The sequence below is a fragment of the Balaenoptera ricei genome, chromosome 3, assembly GCF_028023285.1.
Source record: "Balaenoptera ricei isolate mBalRic1 chromosome 3, mBalRic1.hap2, whole genome shotgun sequence".
NCBI classification, from domain to species: domain Eukaryota; kingdom Metazoa; phylum Chordata; class Mammalia; order Artiodactyla; family Balaenopteridae; genus Balaenoptera; species Balaenoptera ricei.
In genome coordinates this window covers 78,985,482-79,011,934 of record NC_082641.1, presented here as the reverse complement: position 1 = coordinate 79,011,934, position 26,453 = coordinate 78,985,482, and the positions used below count along the sequence as shown (strand labels likewise).

At 37.4% G+C, this 26,453-nt stretch overlaps 1 protein-coding gene across 1 annotated transcript in view; it reads right to left on the bottom strand.

The window, feature by feature from the left end:
* Positions 1-26,453, bottom strand: part of LNPEP (leucyl and cystinyl aminopeptidase) — a 106,572-nt gene that overhangs the window by 48,075 nt on the left and 32,044 nt on the right. Inside the window, exons 2-4 of the mRNA XM_059916820.1 lie at positions 15,046-15,886; positions 10,464-10,602; positions 9,001-9,132 (exon numbers count right to left, since the gene is read on the bottom strand). Of these exons, the coding sequence (XP_059772803.1) occupies positions 9,001-9,132; positions 10,464-10,602; positions 15,046-15,886 (1,112 nt within the window). The remainder of the gene's footprint in view (positions 1-9,000; positions 9,133-10,463; positions 10,603-15,045; positions 15,887-26,453) is intronic.

The window sequence follows — 26,453 nt, the reverse complement described above, 5'->3', positions numbered from 1 at the left end:
CACACGGTAACTAAAACCAAGTAAGCAGATACTGGGATTCATGCCCACACTGCCCACTCACTTCATGGCACATGCTCCAGGGAAGACGCAGTTGCCCACATTACTTAAATTGTTATTCTTTCTCTCTTTTTCTGATTAAGTGCATAGGTTAAACACATATGATGTAACTAACTATACGTGTCTTATCAGTAAGTATCAAAGGCAAAATTTAAGCAATTACATTAAAAGCAACAGGTTTTGAAAAGCAATATTTATTGTTTTTCAATTGACTGAAAGAAAAAATCCCTCTGTACTCAACTTGGGAAAGTAGGATATGCACAAGACACAGCAGAAGATAAAAACCTCAAAATAAAGATCCCAACAGGTGGGAAATGGAGACCTACTGAATAATTCATCATTTGAAAAAATACATTGGTGAATTCTAACCCCAAATTATTTTTGGTCTTTCATTAAAGCCCTGAAAAACAGTCAAAAATTTCTCAGAAGTCTTAATTTCAATTTTAATTGTCTTTATGTGGGGCCTTAGTCTATAGAACATATGCGTTAATCACAAAAACATGGAGGTAACATGGCATTAAAAATTAAATATAAAGAAAAAATTTTAAGTAAACAAACAACAAAATTAAAGGTGCAAGCTCTGTAGTTAGACTGCCAGGTTCAAATCTCTGCTAGTTGTGTGAACTTAGTTAACCTCAATCTCCTTATCTATAAAATGGTGATAAAAGTAGCTCCTATCCTCACAGGGTTGCTGTCAGGATTAAATGAACTAATATGTATAGAATTTAGAATAGTGCCTGACACAAAATAAGTGTTCAATAAATAGTAGTTATTATCATTATTACAAATAGAATCCCATCAGAAATGGGGTAAAATATGTATGAGCAGAGCATTTGTGGCAACAGTGACAGGAAGAATGAAGTGTTAAGAGTTCAGTTAGCCCACTTAAAATACGTTACTTTCTAAAGTAACTATGGAAGAAATTTCATATCACGTCATGTGGCCAAGTGTACTTCACCAGCCCAGCACTCGAACATCTGCAGCCCTTGGTACAGGACTGTGACCACAGCTTATTGAATTCAGTCACCACCTGCCAAAGGACCATGCACACTCCCTGCATCATTCCCCCTGTGAAAGTGCTAGCACACAAGCACACACAACAAAGTCTGACATATTCTTCTTAAATCTAACTACCATTGTATATGACTGTACCAAGATCACTTGGAATTTGAGACCAGTCTTTATTATTTCTGCCTGTTCTTTCCACACATACATATTTTATGTTCCAGTCAATGTAACCATCTAGAAGATGCTGTCCTAATAGAAACACCACCCATATACTCCAGGTTCCTCCTCAAATATCCTTCTCCCAAACACACCATTCGGCCACTCCCATCACTATGTGCGAATGCATCTTTCATTACATGGAAAGTAAAGGGAGAAAAAAGAAGTTCACATGGAACTGAAATCTGACCAAAGGATCCACTGAGTCCCATTTCTGGAATACAATGACTAGGAAAAAAGGTAGTTTGGTATTTTCTCTTGCCTTCTACTTCTCTTCCTTTAAAAAATGTGCTGTAATGTGCTGATAATGATTCATGCTCATCATCATATTAATTATCATGTTTTAAGAGCAACAGAAGCAGTAAGAAATAAACAAAGAAAGCAATCTAGTTCAACAAAGAAGTTCTGACCAGCACCCTGCACTTGGTAAGAGCGCTCTAAACGCTGTTAAGTGCAAGTCAACTGGTGCTCAGGCCTTAAGCCTTACAACTTAAAACTTTTCCTACAATATCTCTTGCTAAGACCTGAGAGATTTATAAAAGACACAAAAAAGTCTCCTAGTCAGCTCTCAGAGAAAAGAGTTAAGACTGAGGAATAGCAGATTTGTTAGGTTTAACTTACTCTGCTCCTTAATTTAATAAGAAGCAAAAACTAGACAAAAGCAAAACCAGAACCAAACCTCATCCCCCCAAAAGAACAACAATACGGCCTGCAAGATTTATGAAGATAGAAAATATTGGAATCTTCCAACACTACGTTTCCTGAAAAACACCAGCTTTCCTAAACAGACAGCTGAACGTACAAAAAGCATAAATTCCTTAAAAACAAAAAAACAAAAAAACCTCACCAGAATGAAGTCTATCCAGAATAACTGATTACATGGGACTCGAGACTTTAGGAGAATGATATAAATTACGTATAATGTCCCTAGCTGGTGGAAGGATACTTGAGGAAATGTTGTTTGTGGAAATTTGGAGCTAAGTCATGTTCCTGACTAAATAAGAATAAATTAAAATTATAACTTCACATGGATAATAGTGTTGAAGGTTCTGTTTGGATGTTAAACAGACATGATGTCCACATCTGACTAACCACCAATGGATTCTGATTCTACAAATTAGACCTGTCTATGGTAAAAACAAAATCAGGCAATGGCAACAACAAAATAAAAACCTCAAGACAAACTGATAAAGTGTATTTCAAAACTAGCCTAGAATTTTCTAGGTAATTCTGGCATTCCTGAAGGCAGCGAGAGGTTTAAGGAACACTGAAGAATGGACAGAAATGATAAAACAAATGTTCTCTCTTTCTTTAGGTCTTTGACAACATAGTAATCTTTATCACTGAACAGGCCACGTTTAATAATCCACAGTCAACTTTGACATTTTCAGTTGTTTACCATGACTGACATTAATAAGTAAAGCCCTACTGCCTTATTCCTGAATCTTGTGAAATAGGCCTAATGTCAAATATTACAAAATAGAACATATCCTAGAGATTACAACATTTTAGTGGAACAAAAATCCTTTATTAGACTCTAAGTCTGAATTTCTGATCACCATACCTACAGAAATTATGTCATTTGGTGTAAGAGGCAGTATATTGTGGTAGACAGTAAATTCTGACTATCATTTACTGGCTATGTAATCTAGGTCAATTACTTAACCTCTCTGGTACACTGTTTCTTCATCAGCAATATGAGGCCAATGCCTTCCCCTCATTTGGTTTATAAAATAAAAAGATGTTTATAAATGAGAGCTCAAGACAACTGCCTGCACAGAGTATAACTCCACACATACTAAAGTCTTCCTCATTTCCTAATAATAAGAGAAAGTTAATAAAACAGTTGTTTATTTGTAATTTTTTCAAAACACATTTACTACTGGGTAGCATTAAAAATGATAAAGGTTATTTATAGTTATAGACATACAAGGGAGTTTACATACATACAAGAGAGTTTCTCTGTGTGTGTATTACTATCTGCCAGCTACTGAAGATTTTACAGGAATTTAAAAAAATTAATCCTTGAGAGAGCAGGCTAATATAGACAATATAGTATTAGAGTTGTGGAAGGTGAGGTTTAGAGAATCACAGAGCAGTCTGCCCAAGGGCACATAGGTAGAAAGCTGTACAGGAGAGATCTGAACTGAGGTAGATGCCAGACTCCATGTTTAACCATGTTGCTTCCTAATACATGTAAATAAAAAGCAAAAAAAGTCACCTGAAACTCCTCTCTCTCTTTCAATCTCTCTCTCTTCCAGTTGATCCTTGAACAATGACGGGGTGAGGGGCAACAACCCTCGGAGCAGTTGAAAATCTGAGTATAACTTATAGTCAGTCTTCTGCATCTAAGGATTCAAACTATGGATCGTGTAGCACCTCAGTATTTACTATTGAAAAAAATCTGCAATAAGTGGACTTGCGCAGTTCAAACCTGTGTTCTTCAAGGGTCAACTGTTGTGGACAAAATATATATATATATATATATATATATATATATATATATGTTTTATATATATATGTTATACATATATGTTATATATATGTTTTATATATATGTTGTATATATATGTTATATATATGATATATATATATATATATATATATTATATATGAGGTATATATCTGAGCAGTGAATAATTCAGCCTGACTAGATGAAAGAATTCCATTGGAGCAACTGGAAATATAACCGAATTTATGAGGGCCTTGAATATCACAGAATGATGAGTTTGAATGTAATCCTACAGGCAGGAAGAAGCCAGCATAGCTGTTGAAAGAATGAGAGAGGGATGGAGAGAGGGACAGAGGGAGAAAGAAAGAAAGAGAGAGGGAGGGAGGGGGAAAGAAAGAGAGAGAGGGAAAAGAAAAAGCCAAGACTACATACATTTTGAGATACAATAAAAAGTGCTGGGGATTTTATATCAAAGAGTGTGATAAGAACTACAACAGAGATGTAACTAAAGTGGTATGAAATATCAGAGAGGGAACGATTAATCCCAGCTGGGGAGAATGAAAAGCTTCAAGGAGAGGGTGGTACTCAGCTGACTCTTGAAGAAGCAACCTGACTTAGGACTGAAACTTTTAGGTTTTATCAAGGCTGCAACATCTGCATCAAGGGCTAAATTTGGGGTGCAAAACTTGAAGAGAGATTAACTGAATTTTTTTCAGGATTAAACCAGTCTTAATATCCTTTCGAAAGGATTCCGAAAAACTCTTTGGTTTAGACTTGCTGAAAACTCTTTTAAACCCAAAGGTGAGTAAATGATATTGAGCACTTATTCAATGTAGTCCACATTACCCTTGAACATGAACAGGTCTCCACCCTTTGAGCATAAAGTCATATGGCAGCGTTATTGCTGATGAAGAGCCAGATAATCCTCACCTCACCCCTTCTCTCTAAGAGTTAATGGAGCAGACATGATAATCTTTTCTAACAGAAGGAGTATGCCCCTCTTAATTAGCAAATAATAAGATCCAAATACACTGTGATTAAAATAAAGTTCTTTGGTCTGGAAAGGAAGCCCAAATCCAAGTGAATGTGTTCAAAGGGTAGAAAACATACCCTGGTGGGGATCAAAAATATGACCAAAAAAATTAAAGAATTCCATCATATTTCTATCATGAAAAATAATCATTTTTGGCTTTAAAAGACCCTTTTCTCCTATGTTGTTAGTATGTGAAGATATTAGCTTTTTAAGGTCTTTACAGTGAAATTAAGGCATAAAATCCAATCAAACAATCATTTACAGACAGATTCAAATGATGAAGAAAAGCAGAGGAGCCTAATTAGAACAAAGGGTTAATTTTGACAAATTACAGACATACCAGACATTTAAACAATCTTCTCTCTTTAAGATGAAGAAAATTCAGTCAGGACTTGCTTTTTCAAAAGGTGCATTCAAATGACTTTTACAACTTGGAGTTTTTCTTCTGACTAAATTTTTATGCTATCTTCTAAGTCTGCACAATGTTCTAGATTTGCTGCTGTCCAATAAAATTTTCTGCATTGATGGAAATATTCAATACCTTTGATATCCAATAAGGTAGCCACTAGCCACAAGAATGCTAGAAATGTGGCTACTGAGACTAAAGAAGTGAATTTTAAATTTAATGAATTTTTGCAGCTTTAATGATATAATTAACATATAATATTATGTAAGTTTAAGGTATACAACATGTTCATTAGATACACTTATATATTGTGAAATGATTACCACAGTAGCACGAGTTAACACTTCCATCACTTCACTTAACTACCATTTCTTTTGCGTGGTGAGAACATTTAAGCAACTGTCTTTGCAACTTTCAAATATATAATACAGTGTTAACTATAATCACCATGCTGTACATTAGCTCCCCAGAACTTATTTATAACTGGAAGTTTGGACCCTTTGACCAACATCTCCCCATCTCCCCCACCCCTCAGGCCCTGGCAACCATGAGTCCACTGTTTCCATGAGTTCAGTTTTAGATTCCACACATAAGTGAGGTCATATATCTTTGTCTTTGTCTGTCTGACTTATTTCACTTAGCATAATGCCCTCAAGGTCCATATATGTTGTCCCAAATGGCAAGATTTCCTTCTTTCTTTCTCATAGCTGAATAACACTCCATTGTGTGTGTGTGTGTGTGTGTATGTATGTGTGTGTGTGTGTATATATATATATATATATATATATATACACATACACACACATCTTCTTTATCCATTCATCTGCAGACACTTAGGTTGTTATTATTATGAATAATAATATTATTATTGTTAGTAATGCTGCAACAAACATGGAAGTGCAGATCTCTTTAAGATCCTGATTTGATATATATCCTGTGGATATATACCCAGAAGTGGGATTGCTGGATCATATGATGGTACTATTTTTAATTTTTTGAGGAACCCTCATATTGTTTTAAACAGTGGCTACACCAATTTACATTCCCACTAATAGCGCACAAAGGTTCCCTTTTCTCCACATTCTCACCAACACTTGTTACTTGTTATCTGCCTTTTTGATGGCAGTCATTCTAACAGGTGTGAGGTGGTATCTCACTGAGGTTTTGATTTGCATTTTCCTTCTCATTAGTGATACTGAGCACCTTTTGATGTATCTGTTGGTCATCTGCATGCCTTCTTTGGAAAAATGTCTATTCAGTTCCTCTGCCCTTTTTTAACCAGATTGTTTGGTTTTTTGCCACTGAGTTGTAGGAGTTCCTTATATATTTTGAATATTAATCTCTTATCAGATATTCGATATGTTCTTCCATTCCACAGGTTACCTTTTAATTTTGTTGACTGTTTCTTTTGCAGTGCAGAAATTTTTAGTTTGAGTTTCTCCTACTTGTTGATTTTGGCTTTTGTTGCATGTGCTTTGGTGTCATATACAAAAAATTGTTGCCAAGACCCATGTCAAAGAGCTTTTTCTCTATGTTTTCTTCTAGGAGTTTTATACTTTCAGATCTTACATTTAAGTCTTTAATCCATTTCCAGTTAATTTTTGTGAGTGGTGAAAGACAAGGGTCCAATTTCATTCTTCTGCATGTGATGATCCAGTTTTCCCAGCACCATTTATTGAAGAGACTACCCTTTCCCCACTGAGTATTCTTGGCTCCCTTGTCATATATTAGTTGACCATTTTTGCAGGAGTTTATTTTTGGGGTCTTGATTCTTTTCCATTGGTCTGTGTCTATTTTTATGCCAGTACCACACTCTTTGATTACTATGCATATGATTTTGATTACTTTATCTCTGTAGTGTAGTTTGAAATCAAGGAAGTGTGATACCTCCAACTTTGTTCTTTTTTCTCAAGATTGCTCTAGCTATTCGAGGTCTCTGTGGTTCCATACAAATTTTAGGATTATTTTTTTCTATTTCTGTGAAAAATGCCATTGGAATTCTGTTGCATTGAATCTATAGATTTTTTTTTTTTTAACGCTTGGTAGAATTCACCAGAGAAACTGATCTGATCCTGGGCTTTTCTTTGTTGGGATGTTTTTGATTATTAATTCAGTCTCTCTTTATATTACTGATCTGTTCAGATTTTTTTACGTCTTCATGATTTAGTCTTGGTAGATTGTATGTTCCTAGGAGTTTATACATTTCTTCTAGGTTATCCAATTTCTTGGCCTATAGTTATTCACAGTAGGCTCTTATGATCCTTTGTATTTCTGTGGTATCAGCTGTAATGTCTCCTTTCATTTCTGATTTTGAGTCTTCTTTTTTTACTAGTTAGTCTAGCTAAAGGTTTGTCAATTTCATTTACCTTTCTAAAAATCCAGCTCTTCATTTTGTTGATCTTTTCTACTCTCTTTCTGGTATCTATTTCATTTATCTGCTCTGATCTTTGCTTATTTCCCTCCTTCTGCTAACTTTGGGCTCAGTTTGTTATTCTTTTTCTAGTTCCTTGAGGTGTAAAGTTAGGTTGTTTATTTGAGAGCTTTCTTTTTTCTTAATGTAGGCATTTATCACTCTAAAGTTCCCTCCTAGAACTGGTTTTGATACATCCCATAGAATGCATATACAACTACATTATACTATTAGAACATTCTGAATTTTACTATATAAATACCTTTTCCAGTGTGTTGTACACTTTCATGTTTTCATGTTACTAACTAGTGTCCTTTCAATTCAGCTGGAAGCACTCCTTTCAGCATTTCTTGTAAGGCAGGTCTAGGGGTGAGGGGCTCTCTCAGCTTTTTTTTCTTGTATGGAAAAGTCTTTCTCACTCTTTCATTTCTGAAGGATAACTTTGCTGGATAGAGTATTTTTGGTTGGCAGTTTTTTCCTTTCAGCACTCTGAATATATCATTTGATTCTCTCTTGTGTTCTAAGGCTTCTTCTCAGAAATCCACTGATAGATTTATGGTAGTTCCCTTATAAGTTATAAGCTTCTTTTCTTTTGCTGCTTTTAAGATTCTCTTTGACTTCTGACCATTTTATTATAACGTGTCTTGGAGAAGACCTCTTTAAGCTGAGTGTGTTTGGTAACCTATGAGCTTCATGAACTTGGATATCCAAATTTCTCCCCAGATTTGCTAAGTTCTCAGCAATTACTTTTTTAAGTAAGCTTTCTGCCCCCTGCTCCCTCTGTTCTCCTTCTGAAACTCCAATAATTCACAAATTGTTTCTTCTGGTGGTGTCCCACAAATCATGTAGGCTTTCTTCACTTCTTTTTCATCCTTTTTTCCTTTGTTCTTCCCTGACCAGATAATATAAAATTTCCTGTCTTCTAACTCGCAAATTCTTTTTCTTGCTTGATCCACTCTGCTGCTGATGGTCTGTATTGCATTTTTCATTTCATTCACTGTATTTTTCAGACCCAGAATTTCTGTTTGGTTCTTTTTTTTTTTTTATGATTTCTATGTCTCCGTTAAACATCTCATTTTGTTCATGTACTGTTTCTTGATTTAATTAAATTGTCTTTCTGTGTTTTCATATTATACAGCACAGTTCTAGAGGCTTCCTTATACATATATTGTCTCTCTGAAATTCTCTTATAAAAGTAAAATTTAAAGGAACTTAAAAATTATTGATTTTTTAGGTATTCAAGTAATAACAGTAAATAACAACTAAGTAAAAAGTAACACTGCTGGTATAAAACGTCAGAGTTGTGAACCAAAAGCTTGTTTTCCTTCATAAAGCAGTTACCAGATATCATGAAAGGATTCCTCTCAACCTCCTGTGAATACAGGTTTTCAAGACAATTACCACAACAACATACATACCAGGGTTCCATTTATGTCCTGACTCAGATTCTTCAACTCCCCCACAATGAAAGCAACCAGGTAAGTGCTCATCTTCACACTCTCAGAGAATTCATCCTGAACAAGTCCATCTTCCATAATGACTGATGACTTCTACAAGCAATGGGGAAAATGACAGTTCTGTAACTATGAGAATAAATGACAGTGACATATAAACTGGGAAACTGAAGATTCAAATAGGAAATAAGTAGTGAAGATGCTGGCATATTTTAATCTCTCAGCACAAGTTTCCAAACAACACGGCCCTCAGTCTCAGTCTGTTCTACCATCCTTCATCATGAGGACATACTGAGTACGGTAAAAATCCTTAAGAAGTTCCTAGTCTCAAACAATGGCTTTAAATAAATGTAAGTTAGAAACAGTAAGTAGCAGTGGCTCTGTTTCTCCCCTTTAAAACACCATCAAAACCAAAAATCCTTTCTTATGACCTAGGAGTACTCCATTCTACTGCTACAAATACATTCACACAAGAAGGAGCTACAGCTGGTTAATCCCTCCAAATGATCTGAAATGGCTTCCTAAAGGACCGTGTTGATGACTACAAGAAGGCTTAGTGGGATTAAAGGTGATAAGTCACTAGAAAAGTCTGCAGCAGACACAAGATGAGGGAAGGCGGGCAACCTTGCAGGATTTTCCAACCATGAATTTAAAATATGTTTTGGGTTACTAGGCAAGTAAGCATTTGACCTCTCTTAGAGAAAGATTAAGGTGAAGAGTACGGCCAGGAGTAGAGCTGCTGAAGTGACGTCCTTGTCGAAGGACAGACCATGTCCTCTCCTTGACTCAAGGGCTGACTCATAGTCTGTTAGATGTGGTTGCTCCTCCCCCCGAGTCACACGGCTTCTGAGAGGTTCCTATCGGCTGCACACAACTCTCAGGTGTAACAAAAGGACACCCCCCAAGTTCTGTTTAGCATAAAAACAATTCTGCCTGATTTCACCCCCACTACTTCCACGCAGACAGAGCTCACAGCCAAGAAAGATGTCCATGTTCTTGTTGTTCAACCTCCATGTTACAATCTCGATTTCTCAGTAACCACTAAAACACCAAGGTCAATCATGATTCAACACTACCAAATATCACTGTTTAGAATAGCAAATGTACCATGTCTTTGAAAATATCACTGTGCTCTTTAGTAGCAGTTCACAGTATTAATATTTGCAGAACTTTAGTACAATAGCACAGACTTCACATTTCCTGCCCATACCTTCCACATCCAGTCTTTCTCTTTCCTCAAGTGCTTCTCAGGCTGACTTCCCAATTGATTCCAATACATATTTTACTTTTATTTAAGCATTTTAAGAAAGAATAAGAATGCATATGATTTTAATCATTCTCAACAGTATGGCAAAGAAGAATTCAAGTATTCAAAACAAAGAAAGAGACCCACTCAAAGATTTTACATTCAAGGAATAGAACAGTACCTTAGGCATATTTGATAAAGCAGTGTATTGCTCATCTCTTATGATCCTGATGATAAATGTGGCTTTAAATGCTGGTTCATCAAAACAAGGAAAAGCAGATCTTGCTGCCAAGGGTTCAAACTGAGTTGCTGCAAAGTACCTAAAACAAATGCAAATCCATCCAATAGTTATTGAGTACCTACTATTCAAGGCACCTTGCCAAGTTCTAGGGATACTAAGATAAATATCATACAAGCCCAGACATTAAAGGATTCTCAATCAACTGGGAGAGGCAGAGGTTATACAGTAGAAAGTTATCAGGCTGCGAATCATGTCCTAATAGTGCGAACAAAGCAGTGGAAACAAAGGGTAGGAAACAAATTCTGCCTAGCGGTAGAGACACTGTAAGGAAACTGGTGAAAAAATATGAAGAGGGCCATTAAAAATGACGAATATTTGAAAAGGTAGAGAAAGGAAGACAGTGCAGCCTAGAAAGAGTAGGAAGCACACGGAAGGACTGAGCAGTGCATATTCAGGGACTGGGGGGTGGGTGTCCAATGTGGCTGGAGATGAAGCCACAAAGATAGGCTACAGCTGGTCACTGAGGTCTTAAAAAGGTTTCTGATGAAAGATCACTATAAAAGATTGTCATCCATTGCCATTATTCTCTGTACAGACTATGGCTTCATAACACTAAACCTCAAACTCACAACCTGCACTTTCATGAGGACTGAAAAGACGAGGTGTCCTATAGTATGCTGGTGTTCTTTACTCTCTTCAGAAACGAATCAAAAATTTTCCTCCTCTCCTACAGCAACAACACTTGAGAATTTAACTATAAGTCCTCAATTAAAGGTTGGGAGAAAAGCATAAAAAGAGGAGAAATGCAGATTTTTAGTTAAGCAGAGGAATAAAATAGATCTGCATTTGGGAAATCATACAAACATGGTCATAAGGAATCAGGACAAGTGTGGCCCTGGTGTGCACATATCAGCTACCAGTCAATATGGTACATAGATAACCACCACTGTGGACATGATTGCCTCGCTTGCTTAGGACTTAGTCTACCTAGTGGGGTGGGATAGGGAGGGTGGGAGGCAGATGCAAGAGGGAGGGGATATGGGGATGTATGTATGTGTATAGCTGATTCACTTTATTATACAGCAGCAACTAACACAACAATGTAAAGCAATTATACTCCAATAAAGATGTTAAAAAAAAAAAAAAGGCAAGTAGAAAAGAGTGTAAGATTTAGAGGCAGAAGACCCAAACTCTGCAACTTACCAGCCATATGACTTCAGCAAATCAGTGATCTACATCTCATTTCCTTATTTGTTAAACTAGGATCAAGGTAGGATCCCCTACCAAACATTTAGGGTTTTTACTAGAATCGAATAAGACTATTCATAGTAACAACCACTTGTATGCCATAAATTCCTACACAGATGTCTATTATAAATGCTGGATAGTCATAACTCTTCCTTCATGCTTAGAATTACTGTGCTTCTGTCCTAGTAAGGATTTGCCCAAATAACTGTTTGTTAGGGTAAACTGCAAGAACGACAGCAATCAACATACGTGAAACAATTTAAAAATATGTTTCGAACATTCCATTTCTTCACCCAACTCCCAAATTCTTACCCAGTTAACTGAAGATTTTGGAAGAGGGCCACAAGGGACCAAGGGATAAAGTTTGATGACATCCATACTATTCATATGAGAGTCTACTTGGACCATCATTTTGGATAAAAACTGGATTATAATGTTCTAAGACAAATAAGATCTTAAATTATCGTTAAAAGAGATGCAATAAGAACTATCTTACATAGAAGTCCCTTTGAAAAGGCTGCTGCTTGATGATACTTACAATCTATTCTATCTAAGCTGAATACCTCAAAGCTTGTTCTTTCATTAGTGACTGCATTTGCCTTCAGAAATACTAGTTGCAGTTTGAGCACCACCTCCAGGAGCACTGAAGACAGTTATGAATTAGCTGAGGGTCAGTAAGAGAATTCTAAGCGCTGGTGATAACAATGGGTAAAGAGGTGAAAACTAAGGAGGCAGTGCACCACAGTGGTTAAGAATGTGGTCTTTGTAGTTAAAATGACTTTGGGTTTGAGTTCCCCTCTGCTACTTGCTAGCCATAAGATGCTGAATGAATTACTTCATGTGCCTCTGCTTCCTCATCTGTAAAGTGAATAAAATATAATTTCCACCTCTTAGTGAGTTTGACAAGATAAAAGACTAAACATATAAAATGCTTGCAACAGTTTCTAGCACTTCAGTTCTCAAGTAAATATGGGCTGCCATTATCACTGGAACTCAGGAAAGTGCACATGAAGTTCATTAAGGCAGGTGAGGGCTGCGAGAGGAAAAAAAAAAAAAGGCCCAGATCTTGAAAGAAATTCAATTAAATCTTGTTAAAAATGAGGAACTGCTGAAGGATCGTAAACCAAAGACCAACATGGTCAGGTCTGTACTTCTAGAAATAGTCTGGCAGCAGTGTGGAGGAGGGGGAAAGCTGTAGTAAGATTAGAGGTCAGGGGTCCAGTTAAGTAGATGACTCAAGAGTTCGAGAAAAAGACACTGAGAGATTGAAGGACAAAGAAATAAAACACATCTCCACCCTAAATTCCTTGCTAGTTTTTTAGCATCAGTTTGTTATCTAGAACCTTAAATCTATGGTCAACAACTTCTAGATTTAACTGCAAGGTTACTGACCATCTCCACTTCTTAGATGACACAGGTAAAGCTCCTTTACCACAAGCAGTGTCAGTACGTTTGACATTTACACATACTTTGATTTTCCAATCAATAGGAAATATATCCCTTAATTACTTTATCTACTTGTTTTGAATTAGTTTTCAGACCTCTTGAAAGGTATAAATAATCTTCTAAACTTCTATCTTGCATCAAGATATACAATCATGTGGGGCATCCATTTTATGGAACCAGGTAGGTTAATGGACATATATTTTTTTGTAATAGCAGAGTTTCACAAATTTTAAAGTACTATTTAAAAAAAATACTCTATTTCGTAATTTTAAGACTGTCTTCCCATAGTATGAGTGTGTTTTGTGTTTGGTAATTGCAATCATTGTTGCTTTTGTTGTGGTCATCCATTTACAATGCTTGGTGTCAGTTTATTTATCTCCTGTAAAAATAAAATACAGTGTGTGTGTGTGAAAAAAAAAAAAAAAGAATGTCTTCCATTTTTCTAGCATTTTCCACAACTCAATCCAGCCCACAGCAAAGGGTCAACAAGTGACCATGTCCAAAACCACCCCACCCTGCCACACAACATTGATTCTTCCCATTATACACAGGCAGGCCCAAGAGAATCCAAGGGCAATAATCTGACTGGAAGAGATGACTAGGGTATTTGTCTTAAAGGTCTGATTGCATACTAAGAACACTGTTTTTATGTATATCCTATAATTCCTAGAGATGATGGAGATTATAGAAGGAGAAGTAAAGCCGAGAAGCCCCAAGCTACCCCTGCAATTATAAATTTGCTTTTCATGTCAGATCTCATGGCAAGAGCCAGCATGCCATTTATTTTAAAAGTATTACATTAAGGGGAAAGAGAAAAATCACTTATCTGAATAGGACTATAGATCTTGCTTTGTCTCTTTCTCCAGTTAAGAAGGATCAAAAAACTTAAGACAGATTTAAAATATTCATTTCTATTTTTCTCAATATACCAACATACATTAGCCAAATGGCCATCAATGGTAATTCACATACTGGTTTGCAAAGGAACATGAGAGAATGCTCCAATGCACTAAGCAGATCTGACAAGGACTTTGTACACGAAAGAAAAGTGACATTACTGCTACTTAAGAATAGTCTGTATGCAACTGTGCACTGCATCTTTCCAGAAATTCAAACTACATCTATGAATACTAAGATTAAAGAACAAAATATATGGTTTAAATGGGGAGCTGAATAATTTTATGTTTTAAGTACTTTTTAAAAATTAATCTCTCCAAGATTTCTTTTTTTTTTTTTAACTTTTCCATCAGAAATCCAAAATAGAATGGCATTAAAAAAAAAACCCAGCAAAGATTAAGGATACTAAAAATTACATATGTAAGTATACAACACTTCTTCATGCTTTCTTTCTTCATCTCAGTAAGCACCTCCTAATAAAAGCTCCACACAATAGGAAACTAAGAGTGAAAGAATAACCCGTATTCTTCTATATTTGGTTCACATGGAGACCTTGAAGGTGATAGAAAACTAGATTCATCTTATAAGATATGAAAAGCTCAAGATAACTTAAGTGTTTGTGATAGAGAATGTAACTGATATATAATCCTTGTCCATTTCCTTCCATCAGCATGCCCCCAGCCCCACCGTGACATATCATATATATGATAGATATATATATATATATATATATATATATATATATACTCAAGGCTTTGACTAAGAGAGAAAGAGTATACTCTTCCAAATCACCATTCTACTATTTTGCACCTAACCTCTTAAATTAAAAAAAAAAAAATTGCAGTTAATGTCTCTAGTGTGGGCAAAGGGATCCATATTGCAGAAGTCATCAGAGAGCAAAGCAGCAGAATCATTTAGGAGGGCTACATACTTTTTCTCATTACTTTCATCTGTGTAGGAGATGCCATAAAACCCATAGTAAGAACGAGATATATTTGCCGAATACTCTATCTTCAAGGTATAATTGTGCCCTTCAAGAAGGGCCTCGGGGGCAACAATGGCGATTTGTTCATGAAATGGATATTCCAGGACATCAACTTGTTTTTCTTGGCTTGAAACTGCTGACATAAAGGTCACTCTTGAAATATTATGGCCTGTGCTGTGAAGAACTATGTTCCATGTGGCCTGAAGAGCCTGAAGTGAAATCGTCACAGAGCCCCTGAATGTCATCGAGGTTAGGTTTGGGTGTAGGTTAAGTTCATAGCGTACTGGCATAATGGCAGTGGGAAGCCTGACTTGTGCCCATGGAAACAACTTCCCATTAGTTGCAATTGGCTGAATTAATCCCATTGATTGGTTTTTTTTATGGCAGCCTTCTTTGGTAAAGGTACATCTGGGCAGTAGATAAATCACCATGATTACAGAAACAGCAACCACAATGACAAAAGCACAGACCACCATGGTCCTCGCAGAGGGTACTGAACAAGTCCCATCTGAGCTCTGCCTGTAGCCGGCTGCACTGTTTCGAAGGCCCGAGCTCCTGTTCATGAAGGACATGCCCAGCAGCTTTGCGGACGACTCATAATCCTCTTCGTCCTCATCCATCTCATGCTCACCAAGACCCCGCACCAGCAGTCGCGAACCCCGGGGCTCATATTCCACCTCATCAGGCTCTAGAGGATGTAAACAAGGTTCTTTGGCTAAATCCACCACATCTGGTTCTTCCTCAAACATGCTGTTTTCAATCATATTCCTGGGGAGCGGAAGCCGATCTAAAAAAACCAAAACATAAGGACCAGGCACAGAGTTAGAAAAAAAAAAAAAAAAGCTTGTAACACCATGTTTAATCTAAGAGTTTTTTTTTAAGCACTAAGACTTATTTCCATCTCAGAGCTGCTGAATTAAATATGATGTTTATAATATTCTTGTATCATCCATTAAAAACTCAAGCATAGATAAGAGCATATCACAGTCTTAAAATAAGAAAGCTAAACACACAGGCTAGTATCCAAAAAGGCAGCTGAGATTAAATACTGATTTCCTTAATACACTCCTGCCCAACAACCTGGGCCCTTGTCCTGAGCTTTAGAGGGCCCTGCTTTTGCCCTCCTCTAGCTGTGCATGTCCCCAACAGGGTGAGGCGTCAGTAAGATCAAAGAATGCCCATCCATAGTCCATGTCCCTCTTCTGCAGTCTAGGTACCAGAAACCCCAGAATTCCTGCCTAAAAGGTTCAAACCTGCTTCTATGGCCTTTGTGGGTCTCCTCTCTGAGTCCCATTCTCCCTAGGGAGGACCACAGCTGGAATGCCCATTCATAGTTTGAATGATGGTCAAGCAACAGGCTGGATTACTTTTTCCCCCTTGGAAGAGGGATGTTTCTGTTCCACAGCAAACTGCAAGGGGCAAATTATATAGAAAATTTCCATAATCAAGAAATAATTTTTAGGACTTCCCCGGTGGCGCAGTGGTTAAGAATCCACCTGCCAATGCAGGGGACATGGGTTCGAGCCCTGGTCTGGGAAGATCCCACATGCCGCGGAGAGACTAAGCCCATGTGCCACAACTACTGAGCCTGCACTCTAGAGCCCGTGAGCCACAACTTCTGAGTCCATGTGCCACAACTACTGCAGCCCGCGCATCTAGAGCCCATGCTCCACAACAGGAGAAGCCACAGCAATGAGAAGCCCTGGCACCGCAACAAAGAGTAGCCCCCGCTCGTCGCAACAAGAGAAAGCCTACGCTCAGCAACAAAAGACCCAACGTAGCCAAAAATAAATAAATAAGTTTATAAAACAAAAAAGAAAAGAAAGAAATAATTTTTAAAAAGACAAAAGAACTATAAAAATCAGATAAAACTACAATCCAACCTGTCTTTTCATGCTTCCAGAGCATTTAGAAGTACAAGAGATTCCCCTCTGTAACAACCACATAATACACCATAAGTGTAAGTGGATCCTGGGGTGGGGTAGTGGTAGGAACTTTTAAAACCACACAAAAAAGCTGCACTCTCCAACTTGCCAAGAATCACACACACAAAAAAAAAGACTCCAAAAGTAGAGGAGTAAATAATAGCATACAGATCAATAATTCCTAGGGTTAGATTGAAAGTTTGATAAATGAAACCCCCATTAACCTTTCCCTCCAAGGTACTTTATACATATCATTTCTAATCCTCACAATAATTCTATAAAATGGCAAGTATTATACAATTTCAGACACAAGAAAACAAACAAGCCAAAAACAGAAATAAGAGTTAATTTACCTTCACAAAGTCACAGTTATTTAGTCACAAAACTGATACTAGAGCTCAGGTCTAAAACTCTGATCCCAAATTTTAGATTCTTTCCATTATTATACTGCATCTCCCTACTCAACTAGCTCAAAGGATGAGAGCTTGTACCTATTTATTTCTTTTGTATTTGGCAATGAAGTTGCTTAGAGTCTTATTTCACCATCAGCAAGGCAAAACTTACATAAAATTCCTTAGTATCTAGCTTGACATAAATGCCATGTGTTTAGTGCTACTCAATACGTACTAACTAAAGAGTGGCAACTCATAATACATGAAACCAAGTACCAATAAACATCAGGATAAAATTTAATGTCTTACTACTCCAAGTGTGGTCTGCGAACCAGAGCATCTACATCACACAGCAACTATTTAGAAGAGCAGACTCTCAAGTCCCTTCCCTTAATCTGAATTTTAACAAATCCTCAGGAGATTTATGTGCACATAAGTTTGAGAAGCACTGGTCTAAGCCTTCTCCACGGTCAGATCCCGGGCAGCATTGGACTTTGCATCCTTGCGTGTGCTCTGGCCATCCCAACTGCTCGCTCGTCTGAGACAAGACAAGCTGCTCTTCTACGCCATGCTCCACTTCTGTTTTCCTGTCTGTTCCCTTTGTCGGCAATGTCATCATTTCTCCCACCCCAGTCCACCTGGTGAACACTTGTTATCCCATAACTCATCTTAACTTGCTACAGTGTAAATTTAAAAAGTTATTTTCTTTTTGTTTCTTCCTTTCTCTTTATTACCTTTCAAAAATACATTTTCTTTTCACTTCATCTCACTCCTTTTAGGTTTGGGGAGCATAGAGACTCCAATGAGGTTGCCTTTTCCTACCTCCTCTCCATCCCCAAATTTATAAAAGCTATGCTGCTTTAAAAGTTTTCTTTGAATAAAACTTTTAATCACTTTCCAGGTGTGTGGGTTCAGCAATCTGCCGTCTACCCATCTCCTGTGACTTGTCTAGAAATGCAAGAAGGGTGACAGTTATAACATTCTGCTTTGGGAATTTAATCTCCTAAATTTCCCATAGTGCCTCAACTTCTTGTGACACAATTTTGTTTTGTTTTGATAGTTAATTGTGTTTGAGACTCATTCATTTCATTAACAGAGCAAATACTGCTGTAATTGAACTCAAAAACATTTTTAAATTATTAATGAACTCTCAGTGGTTAGAAATTTTCTGTGGTAGTTTTAAGTACCTGGTACAGTAATGCAGATTAGTTGCTTAATCTGCTTTTTCACTTTAAAATGTCTAAAAGGCCTTTCTGACTTTTTTACCTCATATGGGAAGATTATGTTCTCTTAGGTATTTGCCCATGTGTTCTGTTCTTTATCAGACCTGATGCGTGATATAGACAACTATAGGATCTGAGCAGCACGGTTTTACTTAATAAATTTCTAAACTAACTGTAGGTATAATCTCAGCTTAATATTTACAGCATTCCCATACCTGAATTCCACCCCCTTAGAACTTTGCTTTTCTGTCTTTGATTTCTCAGCCATGCCCTGTTTAAAGCCAAGGGGTATTCTGCAGTCTGACCATTTTAGCATCTCCTGTCTGCACTTCATTAACTTCCAAATCTTTTGACCAGGGCTTAGTCAGATGCCTGGCAACAACCAGATAACTTAATTTAATTATTTATCACCCAATCAGGTTAATACCTATGTAGAATTTTAATCTTTCGTAAATGGAACACATCAACCCATCTGCTGTATTTTTACTGCATATTAGAAGCAAACTTTTGTATGTGTGTACAATCATATCAAGTTAAATACATCAAACCAAGGGAAAACACTTTGATTACAGGTAGCCCATGAAGACTGTACTTCAAGTCTATTTAAGAAATCTTGCTTTGGATTCTTAAGTGAGTACACTTTGATCTCAGCATTAAAATTTTAATGTAACACACGACTACCCCTTGTTCTAAAGGGATTTATTTGTATTGAAAGAAGGGAGCCTAAAGAAACAGGAAATTTTCTAAAACCTCTTAAATCCACATATACAAGCTAACTATAAGCCCAAAACAAAGAACGTCCTAGTTGAAATATTTCGGTTTTAAATAACATAGGCCCATGTGGTTATAATCTAAGAAAACTGAAGATATTTCTTTTCATCAGATACCGTGAACGGGTGCTCCTCGATGTTGTCTGTGGACCAGTGCCAATCCACAAACTGTTTGTTACCCGTCTGCGACAGGATACACACAGAAAATTGGTATTTAAAAACTTTTATAGCTAATTGATGGTAATGTTATGTCTATCGAATTTAGTAATTTTAGAAATGGAGCTTATATTTTACATGTCTTTTTTCATTTCAGTTTTCCAATGATTCATTTTTTTATGCTACAAAATTTCTGCAACAAAGAAACAAGGAACCTTGATTCTTCAGCTCAGATAACATGAGAAGCAATGGGCTGGATTGTCACTATTACGGCAATCCAGGTGGATATAAAGTTAACAACTATTACGGTAGCAGTGGAAGTGAAAAGGAGGGAATGAGTACAAGTTATGTTAAAGAGTGAGAATACACAGGAACTGATGCTCTGTTGGGCTGGACAGGCCTGTAGGATGGAGACAGAGGGAAGTCTATTCAATTCCCTATGACATTCTGGCTTGGATAACTGGAAGAAGGAATGCCACTCACTGAGATGAGAATACAGGTTTCATATCCTCCCTCTTGGTTTTGTGTGTGTGGGTGGTGGTGGGGGACTGAGAATGGAGTTGTGAGATGGCATTTGGTATGGGACATGACATATTTATCTGTCAGACAGCCAGATGGAGATGTTTGATTAATAGCATACTTTAGAGTTAAAAGCCTAACTTTAGACAGAGGTTCAAATTCTGGCTCTTCCACTGACTGCTTGATCTCAAACTGGTTAACAAACATCCCTTAGCTTCAATTTCCTCACCTATACGTATGGAAAACAATACTATTTTGTAGGACTGTTATAAGGATTATGTTATGTGGGCCTGGACTCAAAAGAGGCATCTGGGTGGAAAATTCTGATTTCAGAATCAGCTGCGTATACGTGATAATTAAAATCATGCAGATAGATGAGACTACTGAAAGGGAAGTAAGAGTCAGAGAACATCACCATTGAAGAGGGACAGCAAAGGAGAAGAAGAATGTACCAGAGGCAGGAAAATCAGGACAGTAGAAAGCAAAGGAAGAGTTTCATGAAGAAGGAAGTGGTTGGTGTTAAACGTCTTAGAAAGGTCAAGTACAGGGGACTTCCCTTGTGGTCCAGTGGGGTTAAGACTCCACGCTTCCAGTGCAGGGGGCACGGGTTCGATCTCTGGTTGGGGAACTAAGGTCTTGCATGCCATGGGGTGTGGCCCAAAAAAAAAAAAAAAAAAAAAAGAAAGAAAGAAAGGTCGAGTACGATGAAGCTGAGAGAGGCCACTAGATTTGGCAACCAGAGAATCAGTGACTTTTATGAGGCACTTTCAGTGGAGCAGTGGGAACGGAAGCCTGACTTCGGTGGCCCAAAGAAAGGATGGGAAGTTAACCAGGCAAGGCAAGTGCTACAGACAATTGTTCCAAGGTACACAGCTGTGTACCAAGAGAAAACATAGGGTCAAACTAAAAGAAAATATGTCATCGAGAAGGGTTAAATCCTTTTGTTTTTGTTTGTGTCTAAGATGGAAATAAGGTGTATTTTTGCGAGGAAGGAAAAGCAAAGAACAACAAAATGTGAAGGTGGAGCAGACAAGAGGCAATGCTGGAGGAATATTCCAGAGGGCTAGGAAGACATCAAGAACTCCAGTAGAGCGACTAACTTCGATGGGAGCTGGGCACTCTCCTCCTCCAGGCCTGGAGGACAGGGGGTGGAGTTTAGGGAAGAGGTGTGGATACACAGGAGCACGCCAAGCTGCGGGTGTGAACAGCAGACAGCCTCCATGTTCTCTGTGACAGAGGTGGCAAGGCCATCTGCCCAGAGCCAAGGCAGTTGTGGAGGAGGCATAGGAGGCTTGAGGAGAAAAATAAAAAACAGATGCTATGGGAGAGGACCAGGCAGGGGTGACCCAGGGACAAAGCATGCCTGGAAGTTCAGTAAGCCCACCGGAATTTGTCATACCTCCAGTCTTTAGAGTCTTACCAGCCCAGGTCTAAAAGAAGAGAAAGCGTATTATATGTAGTATTTTACCATAATTAAAAATTTTAAAAAATGAAAATTTAAAAAGAGAGAGAAAGCAGATGGTTAATCCAGGGTTAAACATGTAGGTAGGACGTGATGAGAAGCTAAAGGGAAAATGCACAGAGGGTGGTGGCAAGAGAGTAAGTGCTTAAATGAGGGGTTCAGTTTAGAAAAGGGGACAAAAAGTAAAGATATGGCAAACAACATAGTGAACGATTCGAATAAAAAGAGCAAACTTCCCACAGACATTAGTCCCTTTAAACTGCTATCACATTTTCTGAGAAAATGAAATGAAATGGGATGTATTTTCAAATCAACAAACCAAAACAACTTTAAAGAATAAGCCTAATCTAAATAAGGCTTCTTGGGCAGATACAAGAATTGGTATATTCAATTAGGTATACTATAGCAACTTGCTATATTCAAACTAGGCCCTAACAATAAATGATTACTCTTCTTCTGAGGCCGTTAAGACATATTTGGATAGAACTAAAAGCTCTATGTGTGAGACAGCATTTATATCTTCTAGACCATTTCCAAATGGAAACGTCACTAAATTTCTGAAGGGATGGCTAATTATCAAATAAAGTAACTATTTCTCTAATGAGCAATCCTTTTCCATCAAAAAGAGACTTTATTTTAAAGAAGTTTAAGCTGAAAAAGAAAAGAAAAAGACTAGAATTTATAACAAAAAATTGATTTTTCTATACAAGTCTTATCTGGCAAAACATTACCCAACCCCCAGACCACAATCAAAGAAAACCTCTTCCTATTAACCACAATGCCCACTTTAATAAGTTACAAGTTTAGATATATAATTTTCTCACCAGAATCTGAAGGGCAGTCATTAACACTGAATAACTTTGGAAGAAGTTTTAAGTACTGTAGTTCCTTTCTCTGACACATCCTGTTTGCTTACACCTCAAAGTATAAGCAGGGTCATAAAATACAAACACAGAAAGTCCTGCATACATTCTTACTTTTGCCACTAGTAACAGTGCGTTTTCACAAACCTCATTTAATTTTCCAGTTGACAGGCCCAAGGTCATAGCCCAGGATGCAGGATCCAAGTAAGGTCCCTCTTTCTTCCATTCCCCTCACCCCCCTTGTCTCTCTTGTGAAGAGAGAAGAGAAGTGAATGGACAATTGGGGGTGGGAGGTGGGAAGATCAGAGAGAAATGATTCAGTTCACGAGCACCATAAGCTCCCTTTACCTATTTGGTTCTAAGAGAGACTAAGATTTATTTTTCCCTTTCAAGCTACCCTAAAGTTCACTTCAGTACATATAAAAATGCTGTGGGAGACTTCCACTTCCAATATGACAGAGTAATTGGTACCAGACTTTCCCTCCTCTCATAAACAACTATTAAACTGGACAAAATGATGCAACTATTTTCAGGTACCCACCAACAGACAGAGCAAGAATGTGACCTCTGAGAGAAGGAAAGTGTGAGCCCACATTTGCTTGGTTCTCTGCCTTGGGACATATTTTTAACTGTAGTCCAGTGAGCTGGAGTCCAAGCAGAGCAGGGCTGGGAGGCAGAGACAGGGCACTGCAGAGGAGGGAGCTGTACAGAGGGGGGACCACAGAAGTTTGTATAAGGGTTTCCTGAGAGTCCTTAACCAATGCAGTACACATAATTACGTAAGGCTTACAAAAGAGTGGCTGTATTAAGGTTAATATGGAATAGAAATACGAGAGGTCAAGCAGCTTAAGGGAAACACTGGCAGTCTGACCCAGTCTGAACAAAGAGAACTCATTAACACTCTGAGCATGAGACACTAGAAAGGCTTCACTTTAGGAGTAAAGACACACACCCAGAGTAAGGCCTACTCTAGATCCACACTAACAAAGTCTAAAACCAAGCCCTAATAAACATCCACAGTAGAAACAGAATATGGATGATGAGTCTTGCTAGGTTAAAGGAGCCTGAGAAAAAACCTTGAGCTTTCCACAAATCTGCCACACCAAAATATAAAGCCAAGCCTACACAAGATGATCAGCCAGGAACTAAACTGCCCACTAAAACAAAAATCAACACTCTACAGAGCAATTTTTTAAAAATACAGTATCTAAAGTAGGTAAAGACCTTAGAGCAGCTATTATAAACATGTCTCAAAAAGTAAAGGAAAATGTGTTTATAAACAACAACAGAGGAGAATACATGAACAGACGGGAATCTCAGCAGAAAAATCAAAACTAGAAAAAAGAACCAAATGGGAGAAAAAAATGGAACTTCTAGGACTGAAAGGTTCAATAACTAAGATGAACAAGTCATTGAATAGACTTAATACTGGATTGGACATAGCAGAAGAAAGAGTCTATGAACTTGACAGATCACTATCAATCACCAATTTGAGGAATAAAGAGAAAAAAAAGAGTCGAAGAAAAATGAACACAGCATCAGAGATTTGTGGGACAATATCAGATGGTTTAACACATATGTAATAGGACCCCCAGAAGAAGACCATGAGAATAAAGTAGAAAAAATATCTGAAGAAACAATAGTTAAAATTTTATTGTTGGATGAAAACACTGTTTACCAGATCCCAAACTTAAAAGCTGATCAAACTCCAAGACAATAAATACAAAGAAAATCATATCTAGCTTCATCATGGTTAAACTATTGAAAATTAAAGATAAAGAGAAAATCTTTAAAGGAGCCCCAAAACAATATGTTACATACAGGAGAAAAAATAATTCAAAGAATGCTAACTTCTCATCACAACAATGGAGACCAGAAGATGATAGAACAACATTTTTAAGGGGCTAGAAGAAAAAAAATTGTCCATTCAGAATACTATATCTAGTGAAAAATCCTTCAAAAACAAGATAAACGTACTTTCAAATAAAATGAAAGCTGACAAAGTTCTTCTCAAGCAGATGTGCACTACAAGAAATTATAAAAAAGGTTCTTCAAGCTGGAGGGAAATGATACCACATGGAAACTCAGATCTTCAGGAAGGAAAGAAGGATACCAAAAAATGATGAATAAGTTATTAAAAAATAAAAGTTTATATTTTTTATTCTTCTTAAAGTTTCTTTAAAAGACTATGTTTTAAAACTATCTGCAGCCTCACAATCTCTGGAGGCGGGAGAGCACCGCTCCTGCTTTGAAAGTGGGGCTCCACTCTGCAGCAGGCCATGGAGTGTTGGTGGCAGCTCCTGCTGGGGCTGTGGGCAGTCCCACCCACGTGGGCTGGGCGCGAGCTGCTCAACATCTGCATGAACGCCAAGCCCCACAAGCCAGAGACCAGCCCGGAAACAAACAAACAAACAAACAAAAAAAACTATCGGCATAAAACAAGAATAACATGTGAGCAGTTTTGAACATATATAGAAATAAAAGGTATGATAACAAGAGCATGAAAAATGGAGAGGGTGAATAAGAATTATATTAAATTATATTTGTGAATTGAGAAGGAGAAATGGACGTGTCAACTGAGGAGTAGGAACTGTGAAGCAGGAAGTGAGAAAGGTCAGGTGTAAAATGTGAAGTGGTACAATTCTGACTATAAACAGACTTTAAAAAGTTAAGGTTGCATATTATTAGCCCTAGAATAATCAATGAAAAAGTAATTTAATACATGCATAGGTACAAAACCAATAGTGTAAATAAAAGGAAATATTAAAAAAATACTCAATTAACCCAAAAAGAAGGCATTAGAAGAGAAAGAAACAAAAACAAAAGGGACAAATGAAAACAGTGGTAAAATGGTAGACTTAAACCTAACCACATAAATAATTTCATGAACTGTAAGTGGATTAAACATTCCAACTAAAGGGCAGAGACTGTCATATTGTATTAACAAAAAAAAAGCAAGATTCAACTATACGCTGTCTATAAGAGACAAATTTAAAATTTAAAGACACAAATAGGTTAACAAAGCAGAATGAAATTTTACAATGATAAAAGGAGAAATTCATCAGGATAAGACACCATTCTTAAATATGTATGTACCCAATAATAAAGCTTCAAAATTCATAAACAGAAAATGGCAAAACTCAAGAGAGAAACAGAAACATCCACAACCATAATTGAAGATTTTATCACCTTTCTCTTCATAATTGATAGTAGACAACAAAAAAGTACATGTAGGCAACAAAAAAGTACAGCCATAGAATATATGAAAAATACTATCAACCAATTTAAATGCCTAGCTGACATTTAAAGAACATTACGCCAAGCAACTACAGAATACATATGGATCATTCACCAAGATGGACCATATGCTGGGCCATAAATCTCAATAAAAAAGACTGAAACAGTCTTTTTAGAGACTATGTTCTCTGACCACAATGGAAACAATTAAAAACCAATAACAGTGAATCTAGACAATCTCTAGGTATTTGGAAAATAGAAAATATACTTCTAAATAATCCATGAGTCAAAAATAAACCACAAGGAATTTAGAAAATATTTGAAACAAATAACAAAAACACAAGATATCAAAACTTGAGAGACATTTACTGCTTTAAATACCTGTATTAGAAAAAGGTTTAAGACGTTCAAGATGGCAGGGGAGTAAGATGTGGAGATCACCTTCCTGCCCAAAAATACATCAGAAATACATCTACATGTGGAGCAACTCCTACAGAACACCTACTGAACGCTGGCAGAAGACCTCAGACTTCCCAAAAGGCAAGAAACTGCCCATGTACCTGGGTAGGGCAAAAGAAAAAAGCAACAACAGAGACAAAAGAATAGGGATGGAACCTGCACCTCGGGGAGGGAGCTGTGAAGGAGGAAAAGTTTCCACACACTAGGAAGCCCCTTCACTGGTGGAGACGGGGGGTGGCAGAGGGGGGAAGCTTCGGAGCCATGGAGGACAGCGCAGCAATAGGGGTGCAGAGGGCAAAGTGGAGAGATTCCCGCACAGAGGATCGGTGCCAACCAGCACTCACCAGC